At 35.5% G+C, this 17,071-nt stretch overlaps 2 protein-coding genes across 3 annotated transcripts; one reads left to right on the top strand and one right to left on the bottom strand.

The window, feature by feature from the left end:
* The first annotated feature begins 213 nt into the window (after window positions 1-213).
* On the top strand, window positions 214-2,263 carry LOC120148208 (ubiquitin-activating enzyme E1 1-like). 2 transcript variants are annotated; one of them, XM_039161379.1, is made up of 5 exons: window positions 214-264; window positions 399-444; window positions 776-1,176; window positions 1,590-1,696; window positions 1,824-2,263. In XM_039161379.1, the coding sequence occupies exons 3-5, from the start codon at window positions 789-791 to the stop codon at window positions 1,851-1,853; spliced, it is 525 nt and encodes a 174-aa protein (XP_039017310.1). In that variant the 5' UTR covers window positions 214-264; window positions 399-444; window positions 776-788; the 3' UTR covers window positions 1,854-2,263. The 2 variants fall into 2 exon arrangements, with proteins under 2 accessions (XP_039017310.1, XP_039017309.1); XM_039161378.1 differs by having other exon boundaries at window positions 1,770-2,263.
* Window positions 2,264-14,593: 12,330 nt separating this feature from the next.
* Window positions 14,594-16,007, bottom strand: LOC120148148 (LRR repeats and ubiquitin-like domain-containing protein At2g30105). Its single transcript, XM_039161331.1, has 3 exons — window positions 15,648-16,007; window positions 14,895-15,063; window positions 14,594-14,811 (listed from the first exon to the last, which is right to left on the bottom strand). The coding sequence occupies exons 1-3, from the start codon at window positions 15,809-15,811 to the stop codon at window positions 14,704-14,706; spliced, it is 441 nt and encodes a 146-aa protein (XP_039017262.1). The 5' UTR covers window positions 15,812-16,007; the 3' UTR covers window positions 14,594-14,703.
* Between the last annotated feature and the right edge of the window lie 1,064 nt (window positions 16,008-17,071).

Raw genomic sequence — 17,071 nt, 5'->3', positions numbered from 1 at the left:
TAATTTAGTTCGTTCACTTAACCCTAAATTTAAGTTGAAACAGAGACAAAATGATAGAAGAATGAATGATAGAAATATTAAAAAATATTGATTTTTAGATAGAAATAATAATATTTTAAGTAATTTTTTACCGATTTTATTATTTAAATAATAACAATACCGGTAACGCCTTTTTAAGCTTATATTAAGGCGCCGTTCCTCCAAAGTTGCAAATCTCAAATCACTCTTCAGAGTTCAGAGGTCTTTGTTCCAATTTCCAACTGAGTTATGGATTCTAAAGCTTCTTCTTTTTATTTCCCGACACTAAATTTTAGTTTTGTTTCCTTATTAATCCATGCTTCCCTGAATCCATTTATGAGAATACCATGAATCTAACATTTCTCAACTGGTTGATGCAGCTATTTGGTCTTCCAGCTTTTGAATAAAGGGACTTGAAGCTTTTTGGTAAATGTTTTATGATTAACCAAGCCCTTAAACTCTAAAGATTTTATGACAATATATCGAACTTGGCTTCCTTAGATAAAGTCTTAAGATTTTAAGCTTCCGTAAATGATTTTCTTAATGATGATATTTCTTTGCCTATTTTTTGCCTTAGAATCAATTCGATGCTCAAGTTAGATTTTGTCTTGGGCTTTATAGTTTCAGTTCTGATCTTTAACGGATATTTCTACCAGAACTTCGTTCCTCTCATGAACGATGCCTGATTATTAATTTTATATTCTATTGTGGTAGCTCTCACCGTAATTTATTTGGGTTTCTGTGGCATTTTCGGCAGCTTATCTCTCAATATGCTTCCTAGAAAGAGAACTGCTTCTGATGAAGTAATGGTTATAGAAGCTGACTCTGAAACTTCCAGCAACACCAACCACAAGGGTGCGTCGGCATCGTCCTTCAAGAAGCATCGCCTTGATAGCTGCTCCATCACTGCCGTGGATAACGAATCAATGACCAAGAACGGTGCTAATAGTGTAATAATAGGAGGTAATGGAGATCAGAGTACTGGTAGGATCGTTGAATCTTCACCATCGACCTTGAATCTTGGTGATGTGAATCATGCTGAAATAGATGAGGATCTCCGTAGTCGGCAGCTAGCTGTCTATGGCCGTGAGACTATGAGGCGGGTTTTTGCGTCAAATATACTTGTTTCTTGGATGCAGGGTCTTTGTGATGAAATTGGTATGAATTTTTTGATCTTAGATTTTTTATCTTTTCTTTTTCTTAATTTTGTTAAATGGAGTTGAATCGGAGGCATGCTTTTCCTTTTGATCAAGATAGATCCGGTTGTATTTGCATAGAATGTTTGTTCGGAATCATGAGATGTACAAGTTGATTAGATTTTGATGGATTGTTATTTAGGGTTTCTTAAAATTTGTTGTCTTGTTTATAATGATTTCATTTGCCGGGACATGTCTTTCTCTGAATTTGCTTGTTCAAAAATCTTTTCCAGTTACCTTGTATGATGTTTATTGATTGCTGCACCATTATTAATATGGATTGGGTGCTGATGTCCTAGATTTGTCTAGTGCATTTTTCTTGCGGCAGAAGGGCTGATATTCTCGCTGATACTTCTATTTATTCTACTTGTACAGCAAAAAATCTCATTCTTGCTGGTGTCAAGTCTGTGACATTGCACGACGAAGGGTCAGTGGAGTTGTGGGACTTGTCCAGTATATTCGTATTCTCTGAGAGTGAAAAGGTTTGTTGTACTTCTTGTTCTGATTATTTAGCTGTATATCATTTGGGTATGCCTTTCACTTTTGAAACAACAGCAACAGGAACAGCAACAACAACAAGAACAGGAACAGGATCAGGATCAGGATCAGGAACAAGAACAGCAACAGCCACAGCCATAGCCACAGGAACAAGAACAGGAACAGGAACAGCCACCGCCAGGAACAGCAATAGCAACGCAACAAAATCAGCCACAGCCACCGCCACCAACACCAACAGCAAAAACAACAACGACAACTCGTGAATTTGCAGGATGATGACACAAACTACCACATGGATCTAATAGCTGGGCTAGCAAATATGAGGGCCAGGAACTACCCTATAACGCTTGTATTTGTATTGGTTAACCTTATAAGTTAGAGGTATGAGAAGAGCATATTTGATGAATATGACTTATAGGTTTGCAAGTTAAGTAAATGGTTACTAAAATGATTTTCGATGGTGCATCACGTGTATAGTTAGATTATGATATATTGTTATATTGTATGGGCTTTGTATATTGGGTAAATAGTGCATGCCAGGTGCTTTTGTATGTTAAAGGTATATGTATTTCATAAAACTAATCCCTCAAAATAGAACATACACATGCTTACATGTTGACTTTTTATGTTCATGTTCATTCCACCAACCCTGATTTTGGGTGTTACATTCTCCTAGTACCAACCGCCATGTCAACTAACAGTTACCATATAAACCCAAAAGTCTAAGTCGGACCACCTTCTTGCCCAATTATGAATTTGGTGTCAGTTTCTTTGAATAATGCTTTGATCGTCGTATACCTAAATTGAATCATTTGACTGGTTTTGGTTGGATCTATCGAAGATGATTCACTTTCATAATATGTTGAGATCTGAGATCCAACTCTCCAAACGTTGAAGGTCCTATTAGTTGGTGGGTTTTAGGCTTAGGGTTTATTGATGTCCATGGGTTTTTGGTACGAGTTAGACATAGGCTTGACTATAATACTGTAGTAATAATTATAGCGATAAATTTGAAGTAAATTAAAAAATTATTAAAAAAAACCAATAGAATTTATAGTTCTCAGGGTTAAAAAACATTTAAACACGTTATTTTACCAAAATATAAAATGCTCATTTTAATTAGTGTTAATAATTCAAAAAGTTTTAATTTTATATTTGCTGTTAAATTGTTGAAAACACATTTAAAACTTCAAATAATTATTGACAGTAAAGCGTAGTTTTCATTGGCACAATGAAGCTAATGAACGAGTCATATTCAAGATATAAAGCTTTGGAAAACTAAAACCTACAATGGATACTAGGGGTGTTAAAAAAATCGGGAATAGTTAACCGTAATCGTTAACCGATATAACCGTTATAATTAATATGTTAATTAATCGAATTGTTAATATTAACGGTTTCGGTTAACCGAACCGCTAAAAATGATGATTAACGATTAAGGTTACGGTTAAAGTTTTGATAAACGGTTAACCGTTAAGAAATTAAATTTATAATTATATATTTCTAATTTATTAGATTTTTACACAAATAACTTAATATAGTTTTCTATTATTTATAATTTATATATATATTTAATAAAATTTGTATACAAATAATTTAATATATATATTTATCATTTTTAATTTTAATTTCTTTGAAAATATAGAAAAAATTTACACCAATATAATTATGTGTTTATTGTTAGGTACTAAGATATTTGGAGATGTACATAATTACACGGATGTAAGTATACGTTAAGTGCTACATTTTTTTATTTTATTCACTTACATCAGTGTAAGTATGTGTTAAGTAATATATATATATGAGAAAATAACCTCAGTGACCGAAAATACCTTATAATATACGATTTTGACCAACTTTTTTTCGATTTGCCAAAATGACCAACAAAATCGCAATGCGATCTCTAAATCGCAACGCGATCTCCAGTATCGCAAATCAGTTTCCAGATTCGCAACGCGATTTTGACTATCGCAATGCGAATATGTAAATCGCAATGCGATTCTGACTATCGCAACGCGATAATACATAATCGCAATGCGATTCTGACTATCGCAATGCGATAATCTATCGCAATGCGATAATACATAATCGCAATGCGATTTTCAAAGCGCCATTAGTATCGCAACGCGTATTTTATTTTCAAATTCCAAACACGAATATTAATATATCCCGTAATCGCAACTCTTACCTAAAACCCTAAATCACAACTCAATCCCATCTCCATATCTCACTCTCTACGGCCGACATCCGTCCCCATCTCCGACGAAATCCCTCCCCATCTCCGACGAAATCCGTCTATCTCCATCTCTCAGAGCCACCCTCATAATCATTCACGGTCAAAAATGGAAAATCAACCAAATCAACCACCGAGGGTTAGTTTTTTTAATTATTTTTATTTTGAAATTTTTGCATTATTATTAGGTTTTTCATATTGAAATTGATGATAAGTTTACTGGTAATTTCAATAATAGATTAACCATTTCACTTAGATTGCTTATTAAATTCATTCGATTGCTGCCAATACGGCTAAACTGTTTAGTCTTTAACCCTGTGAAGTTAGTATTTATCTTTTGGTTGAAGTAATGCAATTCATTCAAGTTTCAATTTTAGACAATGACTATTTGAAACCGAGAATTGCAACGCGAAATGAAAATCGCAACGACAAAATCACAACGCGATTTTAGTTTCGCTATTTTCTCGTTGCGATAGTCATTTTCGTGTTGCGATTTTCATTTTCGTGTTGCGATTTTAAGTTTCAGAAACTATTCTTCTTCTGAAAATTGAAACTTGAATGAATTGCATTACTTCAACCAAAAATCACAGTGTTGCAAATTTAAGTTTGAAGAATAAACTACTACTCTTTATGTTTATTATTGTTTTGGTATATCTTCACAGTGTAGTTTTTGTGGTATATCTAACTTGGTATGTTTATTGTTTTTGTAGAACTTTTTTTCGGCTCAATTGACCTTAAGGAATAAAATAAGCATAGTCACTACAATTGCGTCGAAGCTTTCACATGTACAAAGACAATTGTTTGAGGATACTTGCTTTGGGCCATGGCTCAAAGTACAACATCCGGGTGAAGATGCTATGTTGACCCATCTGTGGCTTCAGACCATGACACGCGATCTACCCGAGAGTATAGAACGTGGTAATGAAAAGATATGGTTTCATTTTCCACTAGCGTATACGTGTTTTGGGCGGGAGGAGTTTTGCTTAATTACTGGTCTACGCTTCGGACACTATGATGTAGGTTGATACACTAGTCATATTACCTGCCCATCATGGTTATCCCGGGTTTTTCCTGAGCTGTCAATGGAGAAGCCGAATTTACACGTCGATGACTTGACGAGGTTATTTAATAAGAAAAATGGTTTTACTAAGATAGATGACGTTGATGTTGTCCGAGTATGCCTTTTAGTACTTTTGCATGCCGACTTTTTAGGCAGAGAGGCAAGAAAACCTATTCCTAAGGACCTAATATTATTGGTAGATGACCTAAATGCATGGAACCTGTTTCCGTGGGGTTCGTATCTATGGAAAGCTACCTGGAATAAGTTTTCGTCTGCCTTTGATGACCGCAAAAGTTTGCGTGGCGATGGTTCCAAATATACTTTGTCAAGCTTTATTTGGGCCTTTAAGGTAAGAATTTCTATATAATGTTTCTAAAATTATAATTAATTATTTAACAATTACTAATGTTTGTGTATTATATTGTTTGTAGATTTGGATATTTGAGGCTTTTCCCGACATGCAGACATATGCATTAAAAACTTCAAATGATATTCCTAGGGCTATTTCCTGGAAGAGGAAACGGCGGCTGTTGATTTGGGAAGAGTTACTACGGTATACGACAATAAATGATGTAAGTTAACACAAATACTACCATATATAAACAAGTTATTATTAGTACACGTTTAACTTTATTTGAGCTTTTATATTGTTAGGAGGCCAACACTCCATTGCAGAGGTTTACACCCACGGAGGCTGAGCTTGCCACTGATTGGTGGCAAGCTAGTAAGCGTTTTTTTATGGCACGGATGATGAACAGCCTCCACTTCGAGAGCCATCACCTCACCCAGAGCCATTACCATCACCTGATCGACCACACTATATACCTCTACAACGAGAGCCATCACCTATTCCGTCACATCATCGAGCCTCTTCTCCACCATCACCTCATGATAAGCGACCGAAAAAGATGCCACGACTTTTATCTCCCTGTTCTCCACCTCCACGGGATGAGTTAGGGGAGTTGCGTGATGAGGTCAATGCCTTGCGTGATGAGGTCGGTAATTTACGCGATGACAATGGCGCATGGCGTGATGAGGTATCAACTCTACGTGGTGAGGTAGCGGCTCTACGTGAGATGGTAGCATCTTGTAGAATGAGGTTCATACTCTACGCAATGAGGTAAGTTTAAGATTTTTTTCATATTTAACTTGATTTACTCGTAATTTCACTTAGATTAAACCATTTCACTTAGATTGCTTAGTAAATTCATTCGGTTGATGCCAATACTGCTAAACAGTTCTAAAATAACCCTGTGAAGTTAGTATTTGTCTTTGTCTTTTGGTTGAAGTAATGCAATCCATTCAAGTTTCAATTTGCAAAAGAAGAATAATCGTAACACGAAACTTAAAATCGCAACGCGAAAATGACTATCGCAACACGGAAATGACTATCGCAACGTGAATTTGACTATCGCAACAAGATAATCGCAATGCGAAATAACAATCGCAACGCGAAAATGACTATCGCAACACGGAAATGACTATCGCAACGCGAATTTGACTATCGCAACAGGATAATCACAATGCGAAATAAAAATCGCAACGTGAAAATCGCAATGCGAAAATGAAAATTGCAACGCGAATTTAGTTTCATGTTGCGATTTTCTTGTTGCGATTGTTATTTCGCATTGCGATTATCTTGTTGCGATAGTCATTTTCGCGTTGCGATTTTAAGTTTCTTGTTGCGGCTATTCTTCTTCTGCAAATTGAAACTTGAATGGATTGCATTACTTCAACCAAAAGACAAATACTAACTTCACAGTGTTGCAAATTTAAGTTTCAAGAATAAACTACTACTCTTTATGTTGTCCTTGAACATGCACTAAACCTATATGTTGTCCTTTTAAATGTTTATATAAGTGCTTACTTCTGGAATGTTATCTGATGCATTTTGTGAACTATGATAGAATAATGAATTGGGTGAATACCGTGCAAGTTTGAAACATATTTGTCTTTGTTTTCACTGTTTAATATCATGTTGGTGTATTTACTGATTTATGTTTTAATTTATTTTTAGCGGCCCAATAAGGTGGATGCTTTACGTCGGGTTTTTCTTGCACGACGGGGTTCACGCATCAGACGGCGTGCATGTTCCATTACGTCTCTATTCACCCCAAACGTGCGAAGACTCCGTAAGAAGAAGCCCGACTCACCTGTCATTGTTCAAGAGGCCTCTCCTATCGTTCAAGAGGCCCCTATCATCCCTCAAGAGTCCCCTCCCACCGTTCAAGAGGCCCCTGTCATCGTTGAAGAGGTCCCTCCCACCATTCAAGAGCCCGATTCATACGGCGTAATATGTCGAATTATTGAGAAACCCTCTCACGTGCCGGACATGATGGATGATTGTTGGCTTTCGTATGAGTTACCGGCCAGTACTATCCCGGCAGATGAAGTGGAGAGGAGAAAACTACCGGAGATAATTCTGGATAATACCCTTTGGGCTAAGACCGCAGTTGATTTTTATCTACATGAGCGGAGCCAGGGGTGTTACACTGACATATACAAACTCGACGATGATATGTATTTCTTGCTTGAACGGTCTTGGTGGGGTGTATTATTAGGGGTTGAAGACAAAGGCTATTTCGATGGGGGGTAAGTCTTATATTTTTCTTATATTTCATTTTGATTAATTTTTTTTAAATATTTATGTAATTCACTAATATATGTCTTTTTTTGTAAAACAACATATTGATGCGTGGGTGTCACACGTCTTCTAATAATAAGGAAACTGAGGAAAAATAAAAAAATACGCGATATACAATTATGCCGACGTCTTTTCACGTAGTTCATTTGAAGAATCAACGACAGGAATCATATGTGTTGGCTAATGGACAAGCTAAACTTTATCTGCATGGTGGGAGGTCGATAAGGTTAGTATTTATTTTTTTTAATATTTTAAAAGGTGTTCATAAATAAGTGCGCAATTGAATTATTACTTATGATTGCAGGTGTTTATCCCTGTTTTGGAACGTACTCATTGGCTTCTCGTCGAGCTTCAGCTCCCATCCCTGAAGACAATAGTATATGACAGTATGATAAATTACATATCATTGTTTGATTTGAGAGATATTATCAAGGGATGGAGCTCTCATTTGGCTAAATTCTTGGATGCGATTAATTATTGGACTTATTCTGGAAACAAGAAGCCAAAGAAGTTCAATATTACAGTTATCAGAGACGAGACCCCGTCACAACAAACGCAGGAAGCCAAAGGGGATTGTGGTCCTCTCGTATGCATGTGCTTGGAGCGTTTGACGACAGAAGTACACAGTTTCTACCTCCCATCGATAGAGATAGAGGTGCAGTAGGCTTGTGGTTTCGGCATTTTATGGCTAGAGCGATATATGCGAGACGCTGCAGTATCCATAAACAATTGGTAAGTCAAATGCAAGTGTTGTTAAGTACCTAGAATTCAATAATTTGCTATTTGTTGGTTTTATATGTGTAGAAAGTGTTGTTTGAGAAAATGTTTGGTTTCTGCAGGTTAATCCTGAAGTGAGCTGCGTGAAATTGATGTATGGGTGCATAAACAGCTGGGGTACACTTTTTTTATTGTTTAATTGATTCTTAAAAGTCTAATTTTTTTATAATTGATGAGGAAAATAAGAATTATTAATTTTATTTTTTGCTTGTTTAATTGATTTGTTTAATTGATGTGTAAATAATTCTTATTTGTTCTTGTTTAATTGATTGAAATGTAAAAGTTGATTCGTTGATTTCAATCTGCATCATATTGAAGGCAAAAGACCTGTTGAAGGTACACTTTCGCAACGCTAAACTCAAAATCGCAATGCGATTTTATCGTTATCGCAATGCGAAAGCCAAAATCGCAACGCGAAAGTCAATTCGCATTGCGATAGTCTAATACGCTTTGATATTTTCTCATTGAGATAGTCAAATTCACGTTGCGATAATCAAATTCACGTTGCGATAGTCAAATTCGCGTTGCGATAGTCAAATTCGCGTTGTGATTTTTGCGTTGCGATAGTCAAATTCACGTTGCGATAGTCATATTCGTGTTGCGTTTTTTGCGTTGCGATAGTCAAATTAGCGTTGCGATATTGAAATGAATGTGTAATAAGTGATAACAACTGAACATATCATAGCAATGTTCAAACTCAAGTTACTAATACATGCCTAACTGAAAATGTTAAAAGTTTACACATAAAATACACATAATAGTCAAATTCGCGTTGCGATATTGAAATGAATGTGTAATAAGTGATAACAACTGAACAGATCATAGCAATGTTCAAACTCAAGTTACTAATACATGCCTAACTGAAAATGTTAAAAATTTACACATAAAATACACATAATAGTCAAATTCGCGTTGCGATATTGAAATGAATGTGTAATAAGTGATAACAACTGAACAGATCATAGCAATGTTCAAACTCAAGTTACTAATACATGCCTAACTAAAAATGTTAAAAGTTTACACATAAAATACACATAATAGTCAAATTCGCGTTGCGATATTGAAATGAATGTGTAATAAGTGATAACTGAACAGATCATATCAATGTTCAAACTCAAGTTACTAATACATGCCTAACTGAAAATGTTAAAAGTTTACACATAATACAACGTTTGCATTTAAAAACCACCTAAGTTAATAGTCCCAAAAGGTGAAGCCGGTTGTGATTGGAATTTTGATTTTGATTACGATTTTGATTTCCTTTTGCTTGACACCATATGAGCTTTGGATTTTGATGAGGATTATATTTTGGTAGAGGAAAAGATGATTGTGATGGCACTGGTGATCCACATGTCAACCTTGTATGACCACTTTCCTTGCACCGACTACATGTCGATCTCTTCTTCTCTTCACCCTTAGACGGTATACGATCGTGACTTTTTGGTCGGCCAGGTAGCCTTCTGTCAATGGCTGGTGGCAAAACTATTTGTAAGTCATCTGGTATGTCACACTCAGAAGGATGTGGAATAGGGTAGATAATCTCGGCATAAGTCTGTCGATATACTTCTGTAGTGTAGCAATCCATAGCGTATGCGCTTGAATCATCTTGGTTTAGATGAAGAGCAACTTTTATAACATGGCCACACGGATAACCAGATGTTTGCCATTTCATACAACTACACGTCTTTGCATTTAGATCGACAAGCCCATTTAAGTTATTATCCAGTACTTCAAATAAAGTGTTTGAACATGGTTCAACCTCCATGTCGTTGACTTCACAACACGTTTTGTTATATTTTTTTCAGTCCATGGTGTAACACGATGTTCCAATGTTCCTGTAAATTTAAATAAATAATACTTAGTAAAATATATGATAAGTTACGAATTTAAAGAAATAATACCTGCATGGTTTCTTTTCTTGTAGTACCACTGTTGAATAGAGGCTCGAAAAAACTCCATTAACATAGTAATGGGTAATTTCCGGGAATGACGACTTAGAGCGTTGATTGATTCTACACTATTAGACGTCATGAAACCATATCTTGCTCCAACTTGATGTACTCTTGACCATCTTTCAAACCCGACATCTTCTAGTGTTTGAGCACACTGAGGCAAAACACGTCTTAAACAATTTATATGCTTATTAAAATCCACTTCCCGATAAGCTTTTACAACCTTCCAGTATGTCCATTTGTGATTTTTTATACCAGTAGACCTTGATTTTAGATTTCTATACAAATGAACACCACAAAGTCCATGAAAAGCATCTCGGAAACACCTTCTAACAACGTTGTCAATTGAGTTTTCCCTATCGAATATGATTGTCAGATTGCTAATAGGACCTATGCAATCCCTAAGATGCCCCATAAACCATGTCCATAAATAAGAGGTTTCAGATTTGCCAACCCCGTAAGCTATTGAAAATATCCCATTGTTAGCATCCATGACTACTGCTAATAAGTTTACTCCAAGGTATCGACCTTTCAAATGTGCTCCGTCAACTATAATAACTGTGTGCAAGCAAGTAATAAACGAACGAATCTACAAAATAATATACACAAGAAATATAATCATTTAAATGTGAAATTCATGTAACTAAAAAAAATGAGTCAACAAAATTATATTGATTTACTAACCGCAGCACCAATGGCGATAAACAGCAACTCAAAGCGTCCATCTCTATCTGTTTTGATATGAGTTACCGACCCAGGATTTTTCAGCTTTAAATTGTGACAATAAGCCGGCAGTTGGGCAAACGATGCTTCTGGCGACCCCCTCAACAATTCCAAGGCATAACATTTGGCTCTCCAAGCTTGAGAATATGAGATACTAATCTTGAACCGAGCATTCATGTCAGTCATAATTTCATGTTCCCGTTATACCCTGCCATTCAAAAACATTAACTCAGCCAGAAAACCACCCAACACCTTTTTGTTTGTCTGTCTATGGTGAGGAAAAACTTGGGTTCTTGAACATGTATGTTTATCAATAAAAGTCCTAACTTGAAACATTTCGCAATCTTTTATCCTCTTTGCAATCATACACCACGTACAGTTTTTGTCAATCATATACCTTGTTTCGAAACAATCTTTGCTTGATTTGTTAACTTTTAGTTGATAGCCATCTTCCACACATTTCGTATACAAAGCTATCTTCAAGTCTTCCTTTGTATCAAAACAATCATCTTTCTTGGTACGAATAATTTTTGTGTAACAATCAACTGCTATCTTTACCAACTCTTCTTCCGGTATCTGAAGTAATTCTGGCATTTTCCAGTTATACTCCCGTGGCATTTTCTTCGGGACTTTTCTTCGGGGATTTCTTCTTCTTCTTTTTCTTCTTCAAGGTTATATGAATTACAGAATGGATGTTCAACATGTTCATTCACAGTCGTAACTTCCTCCTCATTATCATCAACAACAACTTCCTCGGCAACGGCTGTTTCATCATCAAAATTCGGGTATTGACCAATATCAAAATCATTACACGCAGGGTCTGTTTCTTCTTCTGAAACATCATCAAAATCTGAGTATTGACCAAGATCAAAGTTCGGGTATTGACCAAAGATCAAATTTCGAATACTGACTAGTACTTACAATTTTTTCTGTTGGCTCATCATCGTCTAACTGGTCAATACGAAAACTGGAATTTGGCGCTGAAAGTTGATTGAGATTTGGATTATGGAAAGGTTGTGGGTTTTGAGATTGTGTTTGGTATTGGAAATGTGGTGAAACAACATTTTCTTGGTGATGAAATTGTGGTGGAACCATTAAATTTTGAGCACCATAAAATGGGGTTGAAAAACTTAGTTGATTACTACCCGCTACTGACCCAACTTCACTACTTCTAGGTTCAACAACATACAATGTAACATCATCTTGCGAAACACTAATGTAAGCAATGAATCGTTCAACATCTTATTGTCGGTTAACAAATAAACTTTACATTTTCTCTGATAAGATAGCCTAAATCCACTTAGGGGCTCTAAATTCAATTTATTTGCAACACGTAACATTAGAGTTTAATAAGTTAACTTTTTTAATGACAGTTTTAGTTGAAGATTCATGGGTAAAGGCATATATTGTAAAACACCATGAACATTCTCCCATGACCCTCCAAAACACAAATCTATCCAAACATGATCAACATTAGACGATTTCATTATTGTAAATTAATTTACTAAACAAACGAGTTGCGAAACTAAAACCTGTTGCCGGATGGGAAAGGATGTCATTGGATATAGGATGTCGTTGGATATAGGAACGGATGTCGCCAGAGAGAGTGATAGATGGAGATGGAATGAGTTGCGATTTAGGGATTTAGGTTATGAGTTGCTGCTGCTGTGTAGTTATATACCCAAAACATTTGTGTTGCGAAACTAAAACCTGTTGCGAATTTGAAATTCAGTGTTGCGATAGTCAGAATCGCGCGTTATGATTATGTATTATCGCGTTGCGATAGTCATAATCGCATTGCGATTTTCTAAAATCGCAACGCGAATTTGGAAAATCGCAATGCGATAGTCATAATCGCGTTGCGATAGTCAGAATCGCATTGCGATTTAGAGATCGCATTGCGATTTTGTTGGTCATTTTGGCAAATCGAAAAAAAGTTGGTCAAAATCGTATATTATAAGGCATTTTCGGTCACTGAGGTTATTTTCTCTATATATATATATTAGTATGAATTATGAAAAAAAATGACAAATAATTGTAATAGGTTAACATGTAATCGAACCATTAATAATGGTTAACCGTTAGTGGTTAACCGTTTCTTAATGGTTAGGTTACGGTTAGAAATATCTCATAACCGTTATAATAGTTAACCGATTATTTAGGCTAAACGGTACGATTAACCGTTTATGAACATCCCTAATGGATACTCATTAATTTTGTTAAATAGACTAAATTGATTACAAACAATAAAATAAAAAATAGGAAAAAACAATATTTTTAAAATTATAATATTATCAAGTTTTCTTCTTTATGTTAGTTAATATGCTCTTAATACAAGATTGTTCAAGTTAGGTATTTTTGTTATTAGGATAGGTGAATTTTTCTAAATTCATCCACCGAAGGAACCAGACATGATAATTTTTTATCATACAGCTCAAGCAAAAGTCAATAGAATAAAACGGATGCAAACAAATACCTATAAAATAAATCTATATGTTATCCCCACGTATATGAATGATTCCCTATGTAAGAAAAAAGCTACCCGATCCATTTTACGAAGTTGCAACTATAAATTCCAAGGATTTCTATTTTTACAGGTAAATGCTCAATACCCAAGTAGGCGTACAAAGTTCTGAGTTGAACGTGATTATATGCTTTCTGAGTCATCTTAGGCATTAGATTCACCTTTATCCAACAAAAAAAATATATTGATATTTTTTACACACAAAGGATTTATTTGTTACTAATATAATCTAGCCTTTAGCTCTTCTCTAGTACCAGTATAATGTCGAAATAGAGTCAATCAACGCTATCTGGCTCAAAATAAAGATTTAATAAAATGGGATTTAGATAAAAAAAAAAGATCAATTCATTACGAAAAAATGATTTTCAAGCAAATTCATTACTTAATCTAGAACAAAAATATAACAAAAAAATTGAGAAAAACAAAGGATATGATTTTTTATCATATAAATCTATTAATTATCAAGATAAAAGCAACTTGCTCATGGATCACCATTCACGTAAATAAGAGGGAAGGGATTTCTTATAATTAGAAAGGGTCCGAAAAAACTTTCTAGTTATAAATTGGGTATAAAAGCAATGGGAGATGCTTGGTTACAATTTCGAATCCGTTATTATATGTTTGCTCTAATTTTTATTGGTTTTGATGTTGAAACGGTTTTTCTTTATCCATGGGCAATGAGTTTCGCTGCATTGGGGTACTTGTATTCATAGAAGCATTCATTTTCGTGCTTATCCTAATTGTTGGTTCAGTTTAAGAATGTCGAGGAGGTGGCTCACAAGCATAAAAAACCAAGGATTTTCAACTTTGTTTTAACTCTCTCTCGCCTTTAGAATTTTTATTATCCAAATAAGGCAGAGGTAACTTGAGTTACTTAACCAACGGGCTGTTGGTTGCCAGTTGCCCTTCCAATTGTCGAGAATGAATCGTTTTTACTGAGTTGATTTATTTCACCATTCTCCATTGCTGACATTTAAGCACTGTTTTTAAAAGGAAAGTATTGTTTTGAACTATTCAAATCACAAGCAGAATCAATGTCCTTTTTCCCCTGCCGTTAACTACAAAATAATAGAAAGGATTAGTTTTTATCAGCGCCTTCGTCAAATGCAGCAGAGTTCACTCGAAAATCCACCTGCTTCTGATGCTTCGATCGCCGGCGTTCATCGAAATCTTCCCACCCTTCAAACTATTCAAAGGAAGGTCTTAATCAGGCATCTCAAATGAGGTCCACTTTAACTAGTAGCTATAATATAGGAATTGAAGTATAACCTCACGCAGGAGATCCATTGTGATTTCAGTGTTGTGGAGATCCAGTGTGGCGAGCTGGAGGCGATGTTTGAATAAGGTACAAGGCAGGGATTTTAGGCCATTATTACTGAAATGCAACGCCTGCAGCCATAGTAAAGACAATGCAATAAATACACTACTTGTAAGCACTTATTTTAAGGAGGGAAAGCTCCAGACATGAAAACCAACTATTTCTATGGACCAGCTACCCATGTGAATGACCTTAATTTGGTGCAAAATTAGTTAAGCAGATGGAAGGGGATTTATTTCTACTTTTCTAGAGTTGCTACAGTTGGCTGAGATTACAACTTTTTAATTGAGGATAATCCATTTTTTATCCGTAAACATCTACTCATTTATTAATGTTAATCTCAATCATTCATTTTCAATCATCCAATAATCCAAGAAAGGTGTAAACTCAAAACTTTCATATTGCGTCAACGGATCCTACCCATTTTCTGAAAGATCAACGTGAAACATATTAAGCAGTTAAGTTAAACTATGCATTTGAATTGTTACGTGTATAATAGCTAGGTTATATTAAAGACAAGGGCCAAGAATCCTACACCTCAACAAGAGACCCACATTCACCAATGCATGCCGGAATAGTGGTTATTCTGAATAATATAAAACGGGTAACACCAACCAAAACACAAGTGAATGTGATTTTATCATGTATTGAAAAGAAGCCTATGTTACAGCCCTTTAATACATCCTAATGAAAACATCACTTACCGATTATTATCGGCCTTCAAAACTTCAAGCCGAGTCAGGAAGCCTATTTCATTTGGAAGGCTAGTCAACTTATTATTGGCAACATGAAGCTGCCTTAGAGAAGTCAGAGAGCCAAGTCCAGGAGGTAAAGTGGTCAACCTGCAGATCGGATTTGACATTAACATTTCTGTTACGTGGGAATGCAGTCAAATTACGAGTAATATAACGAGCAACCTAAAGATTTTCCTACTTCATAGAGTTTGCTGTATTGATCATTTTGTGCCAGTAATAAAGCTCTAATCAAAGACCATGAGCTCAGTAACCCTTGTAAGAACAATGTAGCCCAACAAATAACCAATGAATTATGCTTAGTACAGAGAGCAATGAGGAATTAAATGACACCTGGGAGGTAAGCAAAATGATGGGTATAACATTTCGGGGTGAAAAAAAGCATTTGCAAGGAAATTTGAATATTTGGGGAAAACAAGGTTGTGGAAGCTGGAAATTGAGTTCCCATCTTCGCAGGAGGTGTATGAACCATTTTAATGTCAAGTTTTTCATATGTCTCTTGGAATATTAGGGGTATGGGGAGGAAAAAGAATATAAGAGCAGTGAGGAGTTTGATTTTAAAGAGGAAGACATTTATTGTGTTTCTGCATGAGATAAAATTGGAATCTGTGAATCAAGCGTTGCTAAGGAAGTTTGGTGGGAGAAAATTAAAAGGTTTGGTCTCGTCTCCTTCAGAAGGGGCAGCAGAGGTTTAATTAGTCTTTGGGATGAAAATTGGTTCGAGATGGAGCATCAGTTTATTTTCAAAAGGTTCATAGCAATGAAGGGCAAAATTAAGGATAATAAAGAGGATTGTTGTGTTTTTAATGTGTACGATCCTGCCGTTGAATCAGAAAAGAGAGCTTTTTTGAGGAACTTCTAATTTTCTTATAACAGATGGAATGTTCTTTATGTGGGGGGATTTTAACTCATATTTGTCCTTGGGGGAGAAAGAATGGAAATCACATAACATACATTCAATGAGAATGTTAACAGAGTTTATTTTTTAGGCTAAACTAACAGATCTTCCTTTATCTGGAGGGAATTTTACGTGGTGCAACAATAGGGATTCCCCCGCTTTTGTCAGACTCGACTGATTCTTGGTGGATTCCATATTCTTGAGCATTTATCTAGATGTTGTTTATATTCTTCTCCCTAAATCGCTATCAGATCATAATGTGATTCTACTAGAAATGAATGTGGTTAGTTGGGGTTCAAAATCGTTCAAGCTTTTTAACTATCTGATGGAAGAACATAGTTTTCTGGAAATTATGGAATCAACATTGGAAGAGTTGAAAAAAGATAAAAGGAGAAGAGTAATTGCAAACATGTTAAATGAATCGAAGAGAGTAATTAAAAGTTGGACGAATAATAGACTTCTCTTGCTGTCGGGAAGG

The sequence above is a fragment of the Hibiscus syriacus genome, unplaced genomic scaffold, assembly GCF_006381635.1.
Source record: "Hibiscus syriacus cultivar Baekdansim isolate YM2019G1 unplaced genomic scaffold, ASM638163v2 tig00110954_pilon, whole genome shotgun sequence".
Classification (NCBI taxonomy): domain Eukaryota; kingdom Viridiplantae; phylum Streptophyta; class Magnoliopsida; order Malvales; family Malvaceae; genus Hibiscus; species Hibiscus syriacus.
This window is presented reverse-complemented; position numbering and strand designations above follow the sequence as displayed.

Excerpts from the sequence above, each read along its gene's own strand:
- LOC120148208 (XM_039161378.1), top strand. The coding sequence starts at position 789 with ATGCTTCCTAGAAAGAGAACTGCTTCTGATGAAGTAATGGTTATAGAA. Across the intron at positions 1,177-1,589 it reads GGGTCTTTGTGATGAAATTG|CAAAAAATCTCATTCTTGCT; the intron begins GTATGAATTTTT and ends CTACTTGTACAG. Across the intron at positions 1,697-1,769 it reads TATTCTCTGAGAGTGAAAAG|CAACAGGAACAGCAACAACA; the intron begins GTTTGTTGTACT and ends TTGAAACAACAG.
- LOC120148148 (XM_039161331.1), bottom strand. The coding sequence starts at position 15,811 with ATGTTAATGTCAAATCCGATCTGCAGGTTGACCACTTTACCTCCTGGA. Across the intron at positions 15,064-15,647 it reads TTGAAGGCCGATAATAATCG|AGTGCTTACAAGTAGTGTAT; the intron begins GTAAGTGATGTT and ends CTCCTTAAAATA. Across the intron at positions 14,812-14,894 it reads CAATGGATCTCCTGCGTGAG|TTTGAAGGGTGGGAAGATTT; the intron begins GTTATACTTCAA and ends TCCTTTGAATAG.